Consider the following 19,890-nt stretch of genomic DNA (forward strand, 5'->3'; position numbering starts at 1 on the left):
CCAATGAAAAACTCATCTTCAAAACAGCAACTTTACAGGAGAGAGAAAAAAACCTTGTAAACTCTTAATGGAAGTCAATGTAAAAAGAGTTTATTCCAGGTCATTTTGAAGAGTTTTCTATTGGTCCGTTCATCAAGAATTTTTTGTACAATTTAAGGAACAGTTTGTCTGTTTAAATTATGTAGTAAATTAAAAATCGACACAAACAGAAAAGTGTTTTTCATTGGACAGCGACGATATACATATGTTGATAATACACAAACATTTTAAACCAAGATAGTAATAAAAGAAGTGCAGGCGACTCAGCGTAGTTGAATAATTACTTTATTTATTTAATTCTCAGGCTTGAATATGTTTCATATGAAAGGCAAAAATTAAAATGTATACTTTCCCCCCAATGTAGCATAGGCACATTACAGAAAAGGCTTCGTTTGTAAATAAGAGCATTGGTAACAAAACGGTGATGTCAGAAACAAATCATAAAAAAAGGCATACATGTCCAACAGGGTCTTTCATCGATGTATAAATATGTATATATGTACACACACACACACACTCGCGCACACACTCTTACGTACACATAGACTTAGGCACATTGAAACAAATGCGACAGGGCTGGGGGGGAGGGCAGGGACAGAATTACAGAGCCAGAAGATACAGATAGAACACAGAGTGTCAGTAATAAAACAGTGACTTACGCTGAAAACTAACCAAAGACATGCATGATGATTAATGTTAATACTAGTGAGGGTGGTGGTGGTGGTATTTTTATGGCCTTTTCTTGTCTTTATTCATTGGAAATGACTGCATTTTCTGAATGTTATAGACAAAATGAGCATTGGAATTTAACTTAACTTCAAGTAAAAATAATAAAAAACGTTCCCAAACAAGGCTGTTTACACCTGGGGAACCTTTATAGACCCACCATATCTTAATACTCTATGCAACACTTAAGCAATACTGTATTGTTGAGTATACTTGATTTCAGAATGCCCAAACTTCAGTCACATAGACTCTTTACAAACATACAGACACCACAACTATATGGTGCCTGATAAATTTATTTGGTCCGTTAAGGCAAAGAAAAAAAAAAAAAAAAAAAAGGAAAATTAACAAGCAGGGATGCACCAATATTAAAACAAACATTTGTGTAAAAAGCCAAATATGTTATGTTTTTGGTCATTAATTTTGCAACTTTTGTCACCATTGCATAAATTAAATAGCCTAAATGTATCTGATAGTCATCAAAAATGTAATTGTGTTGGGGAATATGTTAAAAGACTGAGTAACTTATACCAAACAAAGTGCTTTTTTTTTTTTTTTTTGCTTTTTTTTGGCCAGATATTCAGTGCATCCCTATAATAACAGTGTATTTCCCTGCAAATGTTCCTTCCGACATTTCCTTCTTTTTGGCCCATTTCAAATACAAAACCATCTATTTATAATCACCTGGAAAACAGTAACATGGAAAATTCTCATACTTCAGGGTTTTCTGCAGAAAATCGGCTAGCCAACTATGTATTTCACCTAAATGGCCGCAGTAACAAATTTAACCCACAGATGCTGCTATTCAGCTTAATTTTACTGTCTATGCACATGCAGGGACTTAGGGCGGCCACCTTGACTAAGTATAAAGCGCTGTGGGGAAACCCTGGACTTGAGGTAATAACAGAGGTGTGTCACAGATGAATTAGTGCTGAGTGGAGCTGCTACAGGAATGTAAAATGTTGAATACTGAGGATCTGGAATGATGAACAGTAGTGTAAAAAAGAGAGAAAATGTCAAGATTCAAGATGGTTCAAGCTGTTTTTAATGCAACACTGAAAACATCTAAAAATGGCATCATCTTAAAGGAGAACTCCTGTGTAAAATTGATTTTAGGTGTAGTAAAACATGATAAAAACTACTTACCTTTGTTGAATAGCACACCTTCGCTTTCCCACAGCTTTCTGAGATACAGTACTTTTGTGCTTTTTGCCCAGCACTCTGTACAACAATCGTATCGGGGCATGTTTTGTCCCAATAAATTGCTTTTTTATGCCGTTATCCCGCTCAAAATAGCTCCACACCTCCTTACTAGAATCTGGAGAGCCCTGACGTTTAAATCGAGGCATGAGTAACTTAAAAAGTGCACAAGAAGCTTATTAAATATCACTGTTTACATCCCATAGCGCTTCTTTGTAGCTCCAAGCACCGCCATCAATGTTCTGATGAAGACAGACATATATGCATAGACTCCACATAGCCTGCCTCCTGTGAAATCTATGTATATATATATATATATATATATGTCTGACATTATCAGTACAGTGATGGCGGCGCCCGGAGCTACAAAGAAGCACTATGTGATGTAAACAGTGGATTTTAATAAGCTTCTTGTGCACGTTTTAAGTTATTAATGCCTCGTTTTAAATATCAGTGCTCTCCAGATTCTAACAAAGAGGTGTGGAGCTACTTTGAGCTGGATAACGGTGTTGCCCCGATACGGGCGTTGTACAGAGTGCTAGGCAAAAAGCACAAAATTACTGAATCTCTGAATGCTGTGGGAGACTGGAGGTGTGCAGTTCAACAAAGGTAAGAACTTTTATCATGTTTTACTACACAAAAGTCCATTTTACACCAGAGTTCTCCTTTAAGAAGAAGATTTAACAGATTAAACAAGGCTGGACTGAGCACAATCCAAGAGCTGAAGACACTGGGCCTCATTCACCAATGCTGTAATTATTAATGTTTTTGAAATGTGCTTTTGGGAAATGTCTTAATTGTTTAAGTGCTGAATTATCCAAAGCTCTGACTGATTTATGATGATCGTACTGTCTAATTTAGGTTATGGGTTAGTGTTTGAGTTATTTGGCTAAAGGACCCCATGGGAATACATCGCAGAAGACTAATATTACCACCCACAGTGAACAGTGCAGTGTGTGGTAATGATGGTGACCGGCGGTGTCTGGTTAGACTTGTCAAGATCATGATTTGGATCCAAAACTACTTATTTTTGCACATATAAGTAAAGATTGTCTGTGAATGTCGATCTTCGCGAAAAGTTTTTAAATTAGACTTTAAGAAGATTTTTTTTTATTTTTCTTAAGGATGATTGGTGAATAAGGCTCATTTTTATCGTAAATCTATTGTCCTGCTGCCTCGTCCACAATACAGAAGTCCGGATAACGAGAAATGTAATCATCAAAATAAGAAAAATACGATTCTTTGTCGTTGCTTACTAAATAATAGAAACACTCATTTTAAACGTTGCTGAAAGGAAAAGGCTTGTTTAAAAAGGCCTCTGCAAAACGCCTGGTCCCGTTTTCCTGAATCTGCACAGGGAATCCAACACAAACAAACCGAGGCCTCTTTCCTGAGCTTTCTCTTATGGCTGCCTGGGCGTCTGCCTGACTTTAAAGACACAGAACTCACAAAAGTGAGAAAATGGGAAACTTAAATAAAAAAAAAAAAGTGTTTGCCGGGGGGAAAAAGCAGACACTGGATTCGGTCAGTTTGTAAAGTGAAACGTGAAAAGTGAAGGTGGGAGAAAAAGAGAGCGTGAGCGAGCAAGTGAGCGATTGAAGAAAAGAAAAACATATTAAAAGAAAAAGGCAAGCAAAGCCCTTGTGTTAGACACATACGGTACTTAAAAAAATGGAAAGAAAAAAAAAATCACATTATGAACGTTAAAAATTGCTGTTTAAATAATAATAAATTTGAAAACAAAATTAAAACAAAAAAAAGAAACAAAACGTGAAGAAAGAGAGAGAAAGGCTCTTTGAGAGCAGATCAGCTGCGGCTGTTCTCTGGTAGACAGCAGAGCTGGAATAAATATATATATACCTATATATTTATATACGCCAGAGAGAGAAGGAAAACTGAAGGAAAAAAGGAAAATCCTAATCTCGAAGCAGTTTCAAACAGATGCCGATAACACGATTCCCTCCCAGCTCTCGACCGCTGGGCTTTTATCTTCTTCATCCCCTCGTTCTGGAGACTGCTGCATGTCCCGGCCTTCGTTCTTAACGCCCCCTTCTGGCCCTTCGCTCACACGAGGCTGAACAGTTTCTCCATTCTCTCCACGGGCAAAAATCCCTCCCACTCTCTTCCTCTCAACACCGTCTCATCTCCAGGGAGGGAGGCAAGGGGAAGGAGGGACAAGAGAGAGAGATATAGAGACAAAAGAAAGGGAGGGAGAGAGAAATAGAGAGAGAGTTCTGCCTGAAATGTAGGCCAAAAGCGCTGGCGACAACGTTTCAATAGAAACAGGTTTCACAGCAGTCCATAACATCGTGAGCAGTGATAGACCCTCGCGGTGGCCCTGGGTAGGTTTGTGGGTGGGCGTGAGCTGGGCGGGGCTACACGCGGTTATCTGCACTCACTCGGGTCCTTCGCATTAGCCTGGAGATTAAAAATAATAATCAAAATCATCATACCATAAGGTAAGTACAACCCAGGGTTCCTGCACCATTTTAAAAGTGGAATTTAATGCTTTTTAAGACCTTGATAAATATAATTTAAGACCCCAAAATGTAGTTATAATTTCTTTGGAAGAAATGTATTGTATTGGAAACCGCTGATAACAGTATGTTAGCTAGCTCTCTGCTAACCTTAGGTCTCTCCTCAGTAACTAGCTAGCTCGCTGATTATGTTAGCTAACTCACCGCTAACATTAGTTCTCTCCTCTGTAATGTAGATAGCTCGCCGCTAATGTTAGCTACCTCTCCGCTAACCTTAGTTCTCTCCTCGGTAACTAGCTAGCTCGCTGCTTATGTTAGCTAACTCACCGCTAACATTAGTTCTCTCCTCTGTAATGTAGCTAGCTCGCCGCCAACCTTAGTTCTTTCCTCGGTAACTTACCTAGCTTGCCGCTAATATGACCTAGCTGTAATGTAGATAGCTCGCTGCCAATGTTAGCTAGTTCTCCACGGATTAGAAGTACACGGTGGGCCACTGTGTTTTCCCACTGGCATTAAACGCACTGTCTAAAAAATAATAACTGCAGCAAAGTTCCAGTAGATTTAAGACAAATTAAAATCCTGGTAATTAAGGTCTTAAATTAAGACATTTTAAGGATCCGCAGGAACTCTGCAACCATAATTTACCACACCAATCAGCATCACCATAGATCAGCATTATCATTAGTTTAGCTGTCAAGGTGCAGTTAAACCAGCAGTGAATCTTAACCCTCACCAATATGAAGAAGGAATGGAGGACATGATAAAAAGAATCAAACATTATAATCGACAGATTAGTCGACTACTGAAATATTCATTGTTTGCAGCCCTACACCACGTGTCGTTACCATCACCACATACAACCATCACCATATTTTAAATCACTGTACTGAATTAAACATGACCTGAGCTGTGTCCCAAATCTATGCCATGTTCTCTACTGTAGGGTTCCAGTATTTTGAAATGTTGTGCAGAATTTTGAGGGCTCTTTCCTTTATATGGTCACCAGAATTGGGTCATCAGCTCAATCACTGTTTCTTCCAGAATCAGAGGCATTAAAAAAAAAGTGTACATCCTGCTTTAGTAGAGATTTGATGGTTTAAGATGTTAGATGTTCATCACCCACCTCATCCTCCTCAACTCTCCAGCTAATTCCATCTAAAAGTGTTGGACAGAGAACCATCAACAGGTCAAAATTAAATGGGGACTTTATATTTATATACCCCTCTAGCCCACACCTGTTTATCTGCTTCAGAGACTCTATTGTCTATTCTATTGGCAGTACTCTTCTTCCACTGGGACTAGACAAGCTGTTTGTGTGCACTTGCACATCTGTGTCAACAATGAGTGCAAGTTAAAGTAGCTAAACGAGGCATTCATTACAAGAAGTGATGAATAAGTGACGCACCTCCTGTTCTGCGGGTCGACCACGTGCTCCAGCAGGGTCTCCTGGGATACTCTGAAGTCGTCCAGAGGAGACTGATAACGGGCCTCGAACGACCCCTCCCTGCCCCGGTACCCAAGCGCCTGTCCCGGAGACGAGGGCAGAGGGGACATGGAGGAGATGGAGGACACGGACGAGACAGAGGGCAGGGATCGGTTGGTGGACACCAACTCAGACACGCCCACAGCTCCCGCCCCCAAAAACGGACTCAGCATCTCTCCGTTCTCATGCTGTCAGTGAGAGAAAGACAGAAAATACTGTGAGACAGGCAGGAAGACTGACAGCCAAAAACAACAGCAGATCTAGAAAGATAGCCAGCCATGATGGGTGGAAAACAAAACAGGTAACATAATTTAACAGAGACTGGTAGATACAGTATGTGGACAGAAAGAAAGAAAGATGGATAAATAGAGACAGGGTAGGTGAACTGATAGAATAGGTGGATGAACAGAGATAGAATAAAGATGTGGATGAATAGAGACAGGGTAGGTAAAAAAAAAAACAGATTGATAAAATAGAGACAGAAGGTGGATGAACAGAGAGATAGGATAGAAAGAATAGGTGGATAAAAGATAGAGCAGGTGTATGAACAGCTAGATAGACAGATAGAATAGATAGAGTAGACAGAATAGGTGAATAAATAGAGATGGACAGAATAGCCTGAATAGGTGGATGATAATATATAAAAAACATAAAAAATAGACAGATTAAGTGGACATAGATAGATAGAAACTAAAACAAAGAAAGACAGATAAACAGAAGTTAGACAGAGACCGACGGATGGATGCGTGGATGACCAGACAGAAAGATGGGTGGAAAACTAGACAGGTAAGATAACTTGACAGATGCAGTATGTGGACAGACAGATGAGTGGATGACCAGATAGAAAAAAAAAACAAAGACAGGAAAGGAAAAAAACAAGACAGAAATACAGGAATATATATAGAGAAAACGACAGGAAAACAATGAGGAAGATGGACAGACAGGTAGACAGAGAGAGGAAGATAGGAAAAGACAAATACAAGATAAATAGACAGGATGACAGAAGAAGAGACACAGACGAGACAGGTTTCCCCTGCTTACCCTGCCTCGAGTTATTTCCAGATGTACGAGCAGCGAGGCTAACTCCAGATCCTCACTGTAGCTGTTCTTCAGAGGAACCGACCTGTAGCCTGCAGAGAACAGCACCATCAGTTTATCAAGTTCATCAACCAGACTTCAGCAGGTCTGTGTTCAGGACATCACATGCACAAATATACTGGGAACTGAACAGAGACGTTTTTAATGAGGAAACGAGCCTCTGACTGCAATATGAATGGGATGTTCATGATGTTTTTATCACTTTTTCTCAGTGATGTAAAATATGCTTCTGAAATAGTAATCCGGGTTCACACACCTGTTACAAAGTAAGATTCAAGCACTTTTAAGGCCCATTTTCAAGTTTTTCCAGCACCTTTCAGCTGTGGTAAATTAATGATAACTGTGATCTCAAAACTGTGATTTAGCGATATTCAAAATATCAAGATATCGCAAAACTATTCTCCACACTTTACAGCGACTATGCTACTGAGAAACAAAATACCTCTAAGTAAGTAAACAGCAGGAATTATGGATTTATTGGTGTCAGTTTCACAAAATTTAAATACCAATGTTCTTCACCGCATTTTTACCCTATTCATTTAATTCAGCAGTTAATGTAATATGTCAAATTTGGGGGATGAGTTGAGAGCATTTATACATAACTTACATATACTCAAAATTATTGATTTGTTTTGTTGTCACACTGCAAGAGATGGTATTGTTTTTTGTAAGCACAACCAGAATTGTGTTTGGTAAAAACAGAAGGAGAAGAAATTAAAGCCTATTTATTTTTATCCTCTGCAATTTTTTCTTTAATCAAATTTATCTAGTCAGATTATTATTATTTTTTTTTATTGTAAAGTAAATGTAGTTCGAATTTCAAGCACTTTCTCCAAAATTCCAGCACTTTCCAGGCCTGAAAAACAGAACGTTAAAATTCAAGTATTTTCCAGGATTTTAAGCACCCGTATGAGTTATGCAACCTTTAATTTCTGACTTGCATATATATTTTTAAACCATATTTTGACCTATGCATGGCTAATTAGCTTGCAAATACGACCCAAAGTTCAAGACCAGTGTTGCGGTACACCATGAAAATTCTATTCAAAAGGTGAGTGACTGCATTGTGTGTTCAGTGTTAGTATATTCTATAACTGCATACCTGTTTTGAGGCAGTTGATTGGGAAGGTGGCCTGAGCGAGAAAGTTCTGGTCGTTGAACATGTCGATCTCGTACACAACGAAGCGCAGAAAGGCAAAGGAGGGGTTACACACGTTAAAACGGAAGGGCTTCCGAGGCCAGATGGGGTTCAGACCATTATCAGCTGAAAAAAAAGAACAGAACAGATGGAAATTAATTCATTTTAATCAGTTAAGATCATTTATTATAGATTAATATAATACAGAGAAAAAGTGTCTTCGTAATCCTCACCCTCAGAGTCCGTCTTCTGTTTGGCACAGTCGTACTCCGCCCCACACACCTCGATTTCAATCAGCGGGCACACGATGCCCCGTCCATGCTTGGGCAGGTGGCGTGCCCCCAACACCTTTAGAAATAAAGGTAAAACTTATTCTTTAAACTACTTATGTACACTATATGGACAAACGTATTGGGAGACCTGCTCATTTACTGTTTCTTCTAAAATTTAAAGGGTATTAAAAGAGTTTATCCTGTTTTTGTTGGAGTAACTGTCTCTACTGTCTCTAAAGAAGACCTTCTACAAAAGCGTTTTAACATCTCTAAACCTCTAAAAGTATGGGATGGATCTCCATCATTCCAGAGAACACAGTTCTGTCCGGATAGAACAAGCCCTATCCGGTCAGGATTAGTTTCTCAGGGGGTTCTGGGGTAATTTTGTCTTTTAAGCGGGTTTTCATCCTCTGTGATTTTATTCCTGTCCAGAACGATTATGTACGTGTTTTTTAATCTCAGACATCCTCTGATAAATAAATTGGAGTCTGAATTATCTACTGTTTTTAACTGAACTCCTCCAGTGCTCCTCCGCTAATTTTAGTCCCGTCCGGACGCACATCTCTGAGTTTCGTCTCCTCACGTTTAATAAAATAGCTATTTGTCCACTGCCGCACACCGTAATTACACTTTGGGCACACGTTTCCACAGAGATTGACTTAAACACAACAGCGAGTGGAAATGGAGGAGCTACTGAACCCAATGTCATGTGACCGAGAAAGTCTAAAAACTCACTGTTCTTCCTGTTTTCTCAATTGCAGTCCGGATGGAGGAGTTTTATCACTGAGTAGAAGTGTGAGATATTTTCACAGACACCCCCCTGAGAAAGTAAACCCAGGGCTTAAGCATCCACAAACAGTGCATTTGCTCGTACCTCTATTATCAGTGTGATTGGCTCCACCCCTCTCAGAGAGTGCTTATCAAAAGGATCGAAGGTGTCGTCTCGCATGATTGGCGGCTGCAGCACGTAGCCACTCCTCCCGTTGAGCATGAAGAGAGCCTGGTTAATCTGCATGGGTTTATCTGAGGGGGAGGAGAAGCAGCAGCTCAGCAGAGGAAAAACAGTGCATTTAAAAAAAATATAAAGATTCACTATTTTCTATGTCTTATGTATATATTTATTATGTTGTCTGTGTAATGCTGGGCTAGACCTTGCCGACCTTGACAGAATTTATGAGTACCGTATTTTTCAGACTATACGGTGCACTTAAAATTCTTTACTTTTTCCCAAAAAATGTCAGTGCGCCTTATAATCCAGAGCTTTTTATTTATTACCTTAACCAGTCAGGTTGTAAATAACAGTAAAGTCACTCTTATACAAAAGTTTCAGTTTAGTTATCCAGCAGCATTAGCATTACCTGCTAACTGTGCAAAGCGCTAGCTCTTCGGTCATACAGAGGTGAGTATTATCGGACTGTAGCCTGGCGGCTAGCACTGCTGGAGCAGCATTAGCCGCTAACCACAGTGCTAGCTCTCTTTGCAGTTCAGAGGCGAGTATATCAGATGTATCCTACATATCCTCAGAAACATACAGTCTGAGATTTGCGATAATAATCGTACATTTTTTTTATATAATCTGCAGTAAGGATCCTACGATGCTCTCAAAAAACACAGTAATATGGAATCTGATCAGCATCACCCGGATTCTCACCTGCAGTCTGGAAGTTGAGGGCGACCAGCTGGCTGCCGCAGAGCCACATGGGTAGGGGGTCGTAGTTGGAGGAGTCGAGGCGCTGGCCGCGAGGGTAAATGCGCGAGAGCTGCAGGCGATTGTACTGCAGGAACTTCTTCCCTTTAATCCGGTTCACATATTTCTCGGCTTTCGTCTCCGGGAACGAGGACATGTCCCTGAAACAGGCCCGCTCCGTCCCGATCTCTGCACAGGACACAGTTACTGATCAGCAATCCACACACACTCTCGCAAACACTCTTACTTTACTCTCTCGCACACTATTAGTTTACTCTCGGGCCCTTTACTATCTCGCACCTCTCTACTCTCACGCCCCTACAATCTACACAATTGCGCCCCTCTACTCTCACGCACCCCTACTCTACTCTCTCGCAACCTTATACTTTACTCTTTCACACCCTTAACACTCAAACTCTTTTACTTTACTGTCTCACACCCCTTTTACTTAACTCTCTCGCGCACCCTTTACACTCGCACCCTTTTACTTTACTCTCACACCCTTTACTCTCGCGCACCCTTTACACTCGCACCCTTTTATTTTACTCTCACACCCTTTACTCTCATGCACCCTTTAACTTAAGTCTCTCACACCCTTAACCCTCGCATCAGTTTACTCTCGCGCACCCTTTTACTTTACTCTCTCATACCCCTATACTTTACTATTTCGCACCTTTTTTACTACTTTACTCTCTCGCACCCTTTACTCTCTCGCACCCTTTCACTACTCTACTCTCACACCTCTTTACTTTACTGTCCCACCCTTTTACTTTAACTCTTTCGCACCTATTAACTTCACTCTCTCGCACTCTTTTTACACTTTCGCAAACACTTTTTACAGGATCTGCTTGTTTTTATATTGTTAAAATCACTGTGAGCGGCATCCACTACAACTTTGTATAAAATCAAAGGCTCCAGTTTCCAACGTCTTTATGACTGTGTGGGTTTTGGTTTTCAGCATTTTCAGAACATGGCTTTTATAATAAAACACAAAAAGTAAAAAACTGTGTTTGGTAAAAGATTTATTTGTTGTAACTTTGTTGCTTCTTGGTAATAAATCATATACTGTTGGAAAGCCTATTAATTTCCCCTTTAAAATGGTTCTACATTTGTAAGAAACATGCCCTTGTGATAAGTTAAAGGTCTTTTACCCATATATATTTATACCAGGGTCAGAAAATACCAGAGTATCTTTTAAATACATGAAGAGCTCTTACTGTCTTCATCAAACGGAACCGGCCGGCAGTAGACCACCAGGTCTGAGAGCTCCAGTGCAATCTTCTTCCTCCTCTCCATCATCTTTCCCTCCTCCAGCTGAGGAACAGAACAGACCAGACCACCAATCAGATTATTACTTTATTTAAAAAAAAAAGAACCACACTCTTTATATTACATCATATCCATGTTCTAAAGGGCAGAGATGTGGTTGGTCTTTACATTTTTAAACAACTAAAAGCAGACTGAAAATCTCTGATCACTGAAAATCAGATTGATGTGTGGAGGAATTTACTGTATTTAAGAAGTGTTTGCATCCATAGTCACTTTATATATTTTTTCATACTGCAAACAATCATTTGCATCCACCTGACAGACAGACCTTAGCCTCAGAGGTCATGGTGACCTCACGGATCTTCTGCACCCAGTCCTTCAGTTCCTCCGGAGAGCTGGCAGCCACGTCCAGCATGGGACTGGTACGAGTAGAACCCATCGGCATCAGGGTGAAAACGTGGGGTCTGCTGCCCTTCCCCTCCGTCCTGATCACTAAACAGAGAGAGAGAAAAGGGAGATTTTAATCATACTTCATTAACAGTGAGGCAGATAAAAACATTAGCAATCAAGTAACATCAAAAAGTGAAATATAACACACACACACAGTTCTGCACAGTTTCCTAAAATTTAAAATTAATTTTACTTTTTAACTAAACCTATAAAACCCTACAGGCCTCATTAAAAAAAATAATAATAATTCTTCCCACTAAAAGTAATGTTTCTCTGGTTCGGGTCGAGCCATTTATCAGCTGCCACTTTTTCTGAGTTTCTGGCTGCACAGAAAAAATAAATACAAGTGATAAAACTTTGGGGGGAAAAAGAAAAAAAGAAAGAGAGACTGCACATATGAGAGAGATAGATAAAGGCAGAGGGAGCGAAAGGTGGAGAGATCACACGTTAGAGAGAGATGGAGAGGGATTGAGGATACACAAGAGAGTGGGAAAGAGTGATAGAGAAGGGGAGAGAAAGAAAGAAAGCACACAAGAGAAAGAGAGTGATGGAGAAGGGGGGAGCAAGAGAAACAAAGCACACAAGAGGAAGAGAGTGATAGAGAAGGGGAGAGAAAGAAAGCACACGTGAGAGAGAGAGAGAGAACACAAGAAAGAGGGTGACAAAGAAGGGAACAGAAAGAAAGCACATGTGAGATAGGGAGAGAGAAAGAGAACACAAGAAAGAGTGATGGAGAAGGGGAGAGAAAGAAAGCATATGTGAGAGAGAAAGAGAACACAAGAAAGAGAGTGATAAAGAAGGGAAGAGAAAGAAAGCAAATGTGAGGGAGAGAGAGAAAGAGTGATGGAGAAGGGGAGAGAAAGAAAGCATATGTGAGAGAGAAAGAGAACACAAGAAAGAGAGTGATAAAGAAGGGAAGAGAAAGAAAGCAAATGTGAGAGGGAGAGAGAAAGAGAACAGAGGAAAGGGTGATAGGGAGAGAAAGAAAGCACATGTGAGGGAGAGAGAGAAAGAGAACACAAGAAAGAGAGTGATGGAGAAGGGAAGAGAAAGAAAGCACATGGGAGAGAGGGAGAGAGAAAGAGAACACAAGAAAGAGTGATGGAGAAGGGGAGAAAGGGAGAGAAAAATGCATGCTAGAGAGGGAGAGAGTGATAAAAACAGGGAGAGCGTGAAATTGAGAGCACAAGCGAGAGAGAGAGAAATGGTGCACACAAGAAAGAAAGCACACACACGAGAGAGAGAGAGAGAGAGAATATAGTTTAGTGTGCTGTAAGGATTGTATATGGAACAGAAAATCACAGCACAGTACTTCCACCAGCCGACCACCAGAGAGCGCTGCAGCACAGCTTCCCACATCCCAAACCAGAGGAAACTACACTCACTGATCTGACAGGAAGACACGTCCATACTTCCTCTCAGCAGATCTCCCAGAGGACTGTTCTCCGTCGCCTGCAGAGAGAGAGAGAGAGAATGTGCAGTGTGTGTGTGTGTGTGTGTGTGTGTGTGTGAGTGTGTGTGTGAAAAGAAAAGCAAAGAAAACGTCAACACAGTGCAAGAGCATGAAAACAAACACACCTAACAGCACAGATTTACTAACTCTGATACTAAAGGTGAATCATTTTTTACTTAAATAAAAAAATATATAAAATTAAAATATAATCATAGAAAATTGCTATACTTAACAAATCTTTCAATAAAAAAATAGGGGAATAAAGTACTGTGAACAAAGAAATATGTTAAAATGACTAAATTAACTACTAAAGCAAAACAAAAAACAAAAGTTTATCATAAAAAAAAAAAAAACTAAAGCACTCACAGATCTGTCGGGCTCCACGGCTGTAGGACTGATTTCCTCCACATAATTAGCAGGAAACCAAAGCTGCTTCTTCCCCCCAAAATCACCTTTCCACCTGTGGATAGACAGACAGAGACAGAGAGGCAGAGAGGCAGACAACGAAAGAGAGACAAAGAAGGACAGAGAGGGGAAGAGACAGAGACAGAAAAAACAGGCTTATTTTTAGCATATGGACTGAATTAATTGATTACTGATCAGTAACTCCAGTGGAGAATTAAACACTAATAGACTTTACTGTAATTAAATAAACTTCAGGTATTTAATTACAGTAAACTATATTTAATTACAGTAAACTATATTATTTGCTACAGTACTACAATCAAAGTAAACTCTATTATTCAGTAGAGGTATTTAATTACAGTTAACTCTTATTTTCTTCAGGTATTTAATTGCAGTTAATATGATTATTCTCTTTAAGTATTTAATTACAGTAAACTATTATTCTTTACAGTATTAAAAGTAAAGTAAACTATTATTCAGTACAGGTATTTAATTACAGTAAACTATTATTCTCTTCAGGTATTTAATTACAGTTAACTCTTATTCTCTTCAGGTATTTTATTACAGTTAATTTGATTATTCTCTTAAAGTATTTAATTACAGTAAACTATCATTCTCTACAATATTTAATTACAGTAAACCCTATTAGGTAAACTTCAGGTATTTAATTACAGTAAACCATATTCTCTACAGTATATAAGTACAGTTAATTTTATTATTTCGTTTAGATATTTAATTACAGTTTTGGTTTTTATTCTCTTGAGGTATTTAAATACAGTTAATTTTATTATTGTCTTCAGGTTTTTAATTACAGTAAACTATATTATTCTTCGCTACAGGCATTTAATTACAGGTAATTTTATTATTATCTTCAGGTATTTGTATTTGTATGATTAGCAGTTCTGGGGTTTCTTTACTCACCAGCCTCCTTCCTGTTTATCCACATTCTGAATGATGGAGTTTTTACTGAAGGACAGTTCATCATCCCGCTGAGCTTTATACTCGTACATCGCTTTTACAGTGCACTGTGTACACACAGAAAACAGTCAAGTGTAATTAAATCATTACAGAAAATTATTTGTAATCTAATTAACTTTAAACTAAAATATGTTAAATACCTTAAATGTGGGCATCTGATTGGCTTCCACGTAAAAGCCTGGGTTACGTCCCTCATACAGAGCTCCATAATCAGGTTCCTGCAAAAATGAGACCATAAACTTTATAAAAATAAGAACTGCTGCTTATTTCTGTAAGATGCTCATTGCCCGTTTTCCAGAGATCCGAAGGTTTTTTTATCGATTAACACCACTAATCTAACACTCTGGAAAACTGCTGCTTATCCAGCACTGAACAGTTTCAACACGATTCCTTTAGCTTTCTAACAGCTGCTGCTGTAATTCTGCAGCGCATGGTGTTGTATGTGGTTAGTGATGTTTGTTAGCTCTACAATCAATTCGGTCAGCTGAAAATACCAATACCGACATATATATACAATCGTGGCAGAGTGTTTGTGTGTGTGTGTGTGTGTGTGTGTGTGTGTGTGTGTGTGTGTGTGTGGCAGCTGTACTCACAGCAGTTCCGATCTTCTCCAGTGTCTCCTCGTTGATTGGATAGCGCAGCTTCATCTTGCGGTACAGCGGATGCTTCTCATAGTAGCTGATCAGATCCACCAGACTGTCGAACTCAGAGGTACCGAGAACCACCGTCTGCCCCTCCTGCAGCACCCGACAGTGCTTAATCTTCCCCTCCGCCCTGAGAGAGAGAGAGACCAGAAAGAGAGAGACAAGAGAGAGAGAGACATAGAGAGAGAGAGACCAGAGTGAGAGAGAGAGAGACAGACCAGAGAGAGAGAGACCAGAGAGAGAGAGAGAACATTGTTGGAACATTCAGGGTCTTTACTCCTCAGGGTTTGGTCTGAAGATTAGAGATCCTGAATTTATAAAGAACACTGTAGGTGTAGACATCCTTGTTCTCACAGAGACTTGGTGTCGTGAAGACATGTCCACCCACTGTCCCTCAGGCTACTGTGAGGTTATTGTGCCCTCAATCAAATTAAGCACAGTCCAGCGCGGCCGAGACTCTGGAGGTCTCTCGGTGTGGTTCAGGGAAGAACTGGCCAAACACATTACAACTGTTAAATTAGGAAAATCACACTGCTGGCTAAAACTCCATAAACAAATTGGCATATCAGAGACAGATACATACCTCTGTGCTGTCTACATTCCTCCAGCAGAATCCCCATATTATGATGAGGAGTACATCAGCAGCCTCCACACAGAGATCAGCCATTTTCAGGCCCAGGGAAATGTGCTGCTATGTGGAGATTTTAATGCAAGAACTGGATCTAAATTAGACTATGTAGATCCACAGGGCAACAAACATGTGTTTGGTCAGGGCTCTCCATACCTCACACCATCACTCAGAAGCAGAAACAGCCTGGACTGCTCAGTAAATAAGAGCGGTAAAGAGTTAGTGCATCTCTGTCGAGCCTTAGGTCTATACATGCTTAACGGCAGGATCAGAGGAGACTCTTTAGGGAGGTTCACGTATTGTTCAGCTCTTGGAGCTAGTGTAGTAGATTACGCCATTACTGACATGGATCCCTCCTCCTTCAACGCATTCACTGTCCGACAGCAAACCCCTCTATCAGACCACAACCAAATTAATGTGTACCTGAAATGGTCACATCCACCCAAACAAACAGCAGCAGAGTCCAGTAAGCTGTACACAGTCCACAGGACCTACAGATGGGCTCCAGATAGTGCAGACAAATTCATCCATGCACTTCAATCAGTTAATGTATCTAACAAAATCACTAACTTTATTAACACAGATTTTGAAAACAATAAGCAAAGTGTAAATCATGCTGTGAGTGAAATTAACAGCATTTTTCACATAGCATCTTCTATGGCTGAACTCCAAAAAATTAAACGGAAACCAGGCAAAAAAATGAAAAAGGAAAAATGGTATGATTACGAGTGCCAATCAATTCGAAAAGAATTAAGAAAATTATCAAATCTAAAACACAGACAACCAGAAGATCAGGACCTGAGAAAAAAATATTTTGATACTCTTAAACAATATAAACACTCAATCAGAACCAAAAAACTAAACTATACAAACAAAACTCTGAGAGACATAGAAGATTCTATTGAACACAACCAGTTCTGGGAGATGTGGAATAACTTGAGCAAAACAAAATCACAGGAAATACCCACACAAAATAGTGAAATGTGGAAAAATCATTTTGAAAATCTGTACAAAGAAATCTCAGAGAAAGATCTAAATTCCAATTACAATCTGATCACACAAAAATTACAGTCATTTGAATGTGCAATTAAAGACAACCAAAATCCTCTCGATTATCCAATTACACAGGTAGAATTGGCTCAAAAACTTAAATCATTAAAATCTAAAAAAGCCTGTGGTCCTGACAGCATCAGGAACGAGATGCTTAAAAACAGCACTCCTGATCTGCAGAGAGCAATGCTCAAATTATTCAACCTCGTCCTGAGTTCAGGCTGTTTTCCTGACATCTGGAGTCAAGGACTCATTACCCCAATCCATAAGAGTGGAGACAAATCAGATCCCAACAATTTCAGAGGCATCTGTGTGAGCAGTAATCTGGGGAAAGTGTTTAACAACATTTTAAATAACAGAATTCTGTCTTTCCTTACCGAACACGATGTCCTGAGCAAGAATCAGATTGGCTTCCTTCCAAATCACAGAACTACAGACCACATTTACACCCTACACACCCTAATTAACCAACACGTACATCAAACCAAAAATGGAAAAATCTTTGCCTGTTTTGTAGATTTTAAGAAGGCATTCGATTCTATTTGGCACAAAGGACTATATTATAAACTTCTGGAGAGTGGTGTAGGGGGTAAAGTTTATGACATCATTAAATCGATGTATTTGGAAAACAAATGTAGAGTAAGAATTGGAGACAAACATACAGAATTTTTCACTCAGAAAAGAGGAGTGAGACAGGGCTGCAGTCTGAGTCCAACACTCTTTAATATCTACATTAATGAGTTAGCGGTGCAGCTGGAACAGTCTGCAGCTCCTGGTCTCACTCTGCAGGACGGGGAGGTGAAGTTCCTGCTCTACGCAGACGACCTGGTGCTGCTGTCTCCCACTGCACAGGGGCTACAGCAGCACCTGGACCTGCTGGAGCAGTACTGCCAGAACTGGGCCCTGGCAGTAAACCTGAAAAAGACCAAAGTTATGATCTTCCAAAAGAAGCCCAGATGTCAGGAACACAGATACCAGTTCAGTCTGGGCAGCACCGCCCTAGAGCACACGATGCAGTACACTTACCTCGGCCTCATCATTACTGCATCCGGGAGCTTCAGTTCGGCAGTGAATGCACTAAAAGATAAAGCTCACAGAGCAATGTACGCCATCAGGAGAAAATTCTTCAATATTGACATTCCCATTCCAATCTGGTGTAAAGTATTCGACAGTGTGATCCAGCCCATTGCGCTGTACGGGAGTGAGGTATGGGGTCCACTCAGTCAGCACAGCTACACTAGATGGGACAAGCATCCAACAGAAGTCCTGCATGCAGAATTCTGTAGAATGATCCTAAAAGTCCAGAGAAAAACTCCAACCAACGCATGCAGGGCAGAATTAGGCCGATTTCCTCTGATCATCAACATCCAAAAACGAGCTCTAAATTTCTGGATGCACCTGAAGACGAGTCCCAGTGACACGCTGCAATTTAGGGCGTTACAGACCCAAGAACTGAACCCTGAAAAGAGCTCCCTCAGTCAGCTGGTCCTGAGGCTTATTAACCCTCTAACAGATACTAATAGACAGCAGCCTCAGCCCAGCACTGCTTTACCACCCAAACTCAACATCAGGCAAATCACCAAACACAGTCAGAGTGATTATCTGGAACATTGGCAAAAAGAAATCCAAACTCAAAACAAACTGGAATGCTATCGGGCCCTAAAAACAGAGTATAAATTAGAGGAATATCTCCTGACTGTCAGAGATAGAAAGCAGAGACAGATCCTGACCAAGTACAGACTCAGTGACCACAGCCTGGCCGTAGAGACCGGCAGGTATAAACAGTCCTGGCTGCCCAGAGAGGAGAGACTGTGTGCTCACTGTTCGACAGGTGAGGTCGAGACGGAGATGCACTTCCTTCTACAGTGTGAAAAATTCAAAGAAACACGAAATTTCTTCATTAACAAATTTAATTATTTAATTCAAAATTTTGAAACATTTTCACTATTAGAAAAATTACGGATCACTCTGGGGGAGGGGCACACCGCCCCCCTCGCTGCCAAATACGTCAGTGCGTGTCACAGCCTGAGAGACAGTGGGTAACACCTCAAAATGACCTCTAAAATCCTGGGGACCTCATCCCAGAGAAAATGATTATTATAATATAATTATAATTATTGATAAATGATATAATTATTATAATAACCATAATTACTTTCTGTTATAAATGTTATTATGTCTGTTATGTATGTTCATACCATTGTTGTTAATTGTTATAAGGCTTTGGCAACACTGTAATTCACAGTCATGCTAATAAAGCTACATTGAATTGAATTGAATTGAATTGAGAGAGACCAGAGAGAGAGAGAGAGACCAGAGAGAGAGAGAGACCAGAGAGAGAGAGAGACCAGACAGAGAGAGAGACCAGAAAGAGAGAGACAAGAGAGAGAGAGACATAGAGAGAGAGACCAGAGTGAGAGAGAGAGACCAGAGAGAGAGAGAGAGACCAGAGAGAGACCAGAGAGAGAGAGAAAGAGAGACCAGAGAGAGAGAGAGAGAGAGACCAGAGAGAGAGAGAGACCAGAAAGAGAGAGACATAGAGAGAGAGAGAGACCAGAGTGAAAGAGAGAGAGAGAACAGAAAGAGAGAGAGAGACCGGAGTGAGAGAGAGAGAAAGAGAGACCAGAAAGAGAGACCAGAGAGAGAGACCGGAGTGAGAGAGAGAGACAGGAGACCAGAGAGAGAGAGAGACCGGAGAGAGAGACCAGAAAGAGAGACCAGAAAGAGAGACCAGAAAGAGAGAGACCGGAGAGAGAGACCAGAAAGAGAGACCAGAGAGAGAGAGACCGGAGTGAGAGAGAGACAGGGACAGGAGACCAGAGAGAGAGACCGGAGAGAAAGCGAGAGAGCGAGAAAGACCGGGGGGAGAGAGAGACCAGAGAGAGAGAGAGAG

The 19,890-nt window shown here is 40.4% G+C and overlaps 1 protein-coding gene across 2 annotated transcripts in view; it reads right to left on the bottom strand.

Moving 5' to 3' along the window:
• Positions 1-308: 308 nt before the first annotated feature.
• plcg1 (phospholipase C, gamma 1) overlaps positions 309-19,890 on the bottom strand; it is a 97,270-nt gene continuing 77,688 nt past the window's right edge. Inside the window, exons 20-34 of one of the 2 annotated variants that reach the window (XM_049463109.1) lie at positions 15,269-15,449; positions 14,816-14,893; positions 14,619-14,722; positions 13,659-13,752; positions 13,225-13,291; positions 11,718-11,881; positions 11,338-11,434; positions 10,085-10,309; positions 9,308-9,456; positions 8,395-8,509; positions 8,126-8,287; positions 6,967-7,055; positions 5,848-6,113; positions 5,566-5,597; positions 309-4,383 (exon numbers count right to left, since the gene is read on the bottom strand). In XM_049463109.1, the coding sequence (XP_049319066.1) occupies positions 5,588-5,597; positions 5,848-6,113; positions 6,967-7,055; positions 8,126-8,287; positions 8,395-8,509; positions 9,308-9,456; positions 10,085-10,309; positions 11,338-11,434; positions 11,718-11,881; positions 13,225-13,291; positions 13,659-13,752; positions 14,619-14,722; positions 14,816-14,893; positions 15,269-15,449 (1,801 nt within the window). In that variant the 3' untranslated portion in view covers positions 309-4,383; positions 5,566-5,587. The remainder of the gene's footprint in view (positions 4,384-5,565; positions 5,598-5,847; positions 6,114-6,966; positions 7,056-8,125; positions 8,288-8,394; positions 8,510-9,307; positions 9,457-10,084; positions 10,310-11,337; positions 11,435-11,717; positions 11,882-13,224; positions 13,292-13,658; positions 13,753-14,618; positions 14,723-14,815; positions 14,894-15,268; positions 15,450-19,890) is intronic. The other variant, XM_049463108.1, reaches the window with a different exon arrangement.

The sequence above is a fragment of the Astyanax mexicanus genome, chromosome 13 (assembly GCF_023375975.1).
Source record: "Astyanax mexicanus isolate ESR-SI-001 chromosome 13, AstMex3_surface, whole genome shotgun sequence".
NCBI lineage: Eukaryota > Metazoa > Chordata > Actinopteri > Characiformes > Acestrorhamphidae > Astyanax > Astyanax mexicanus.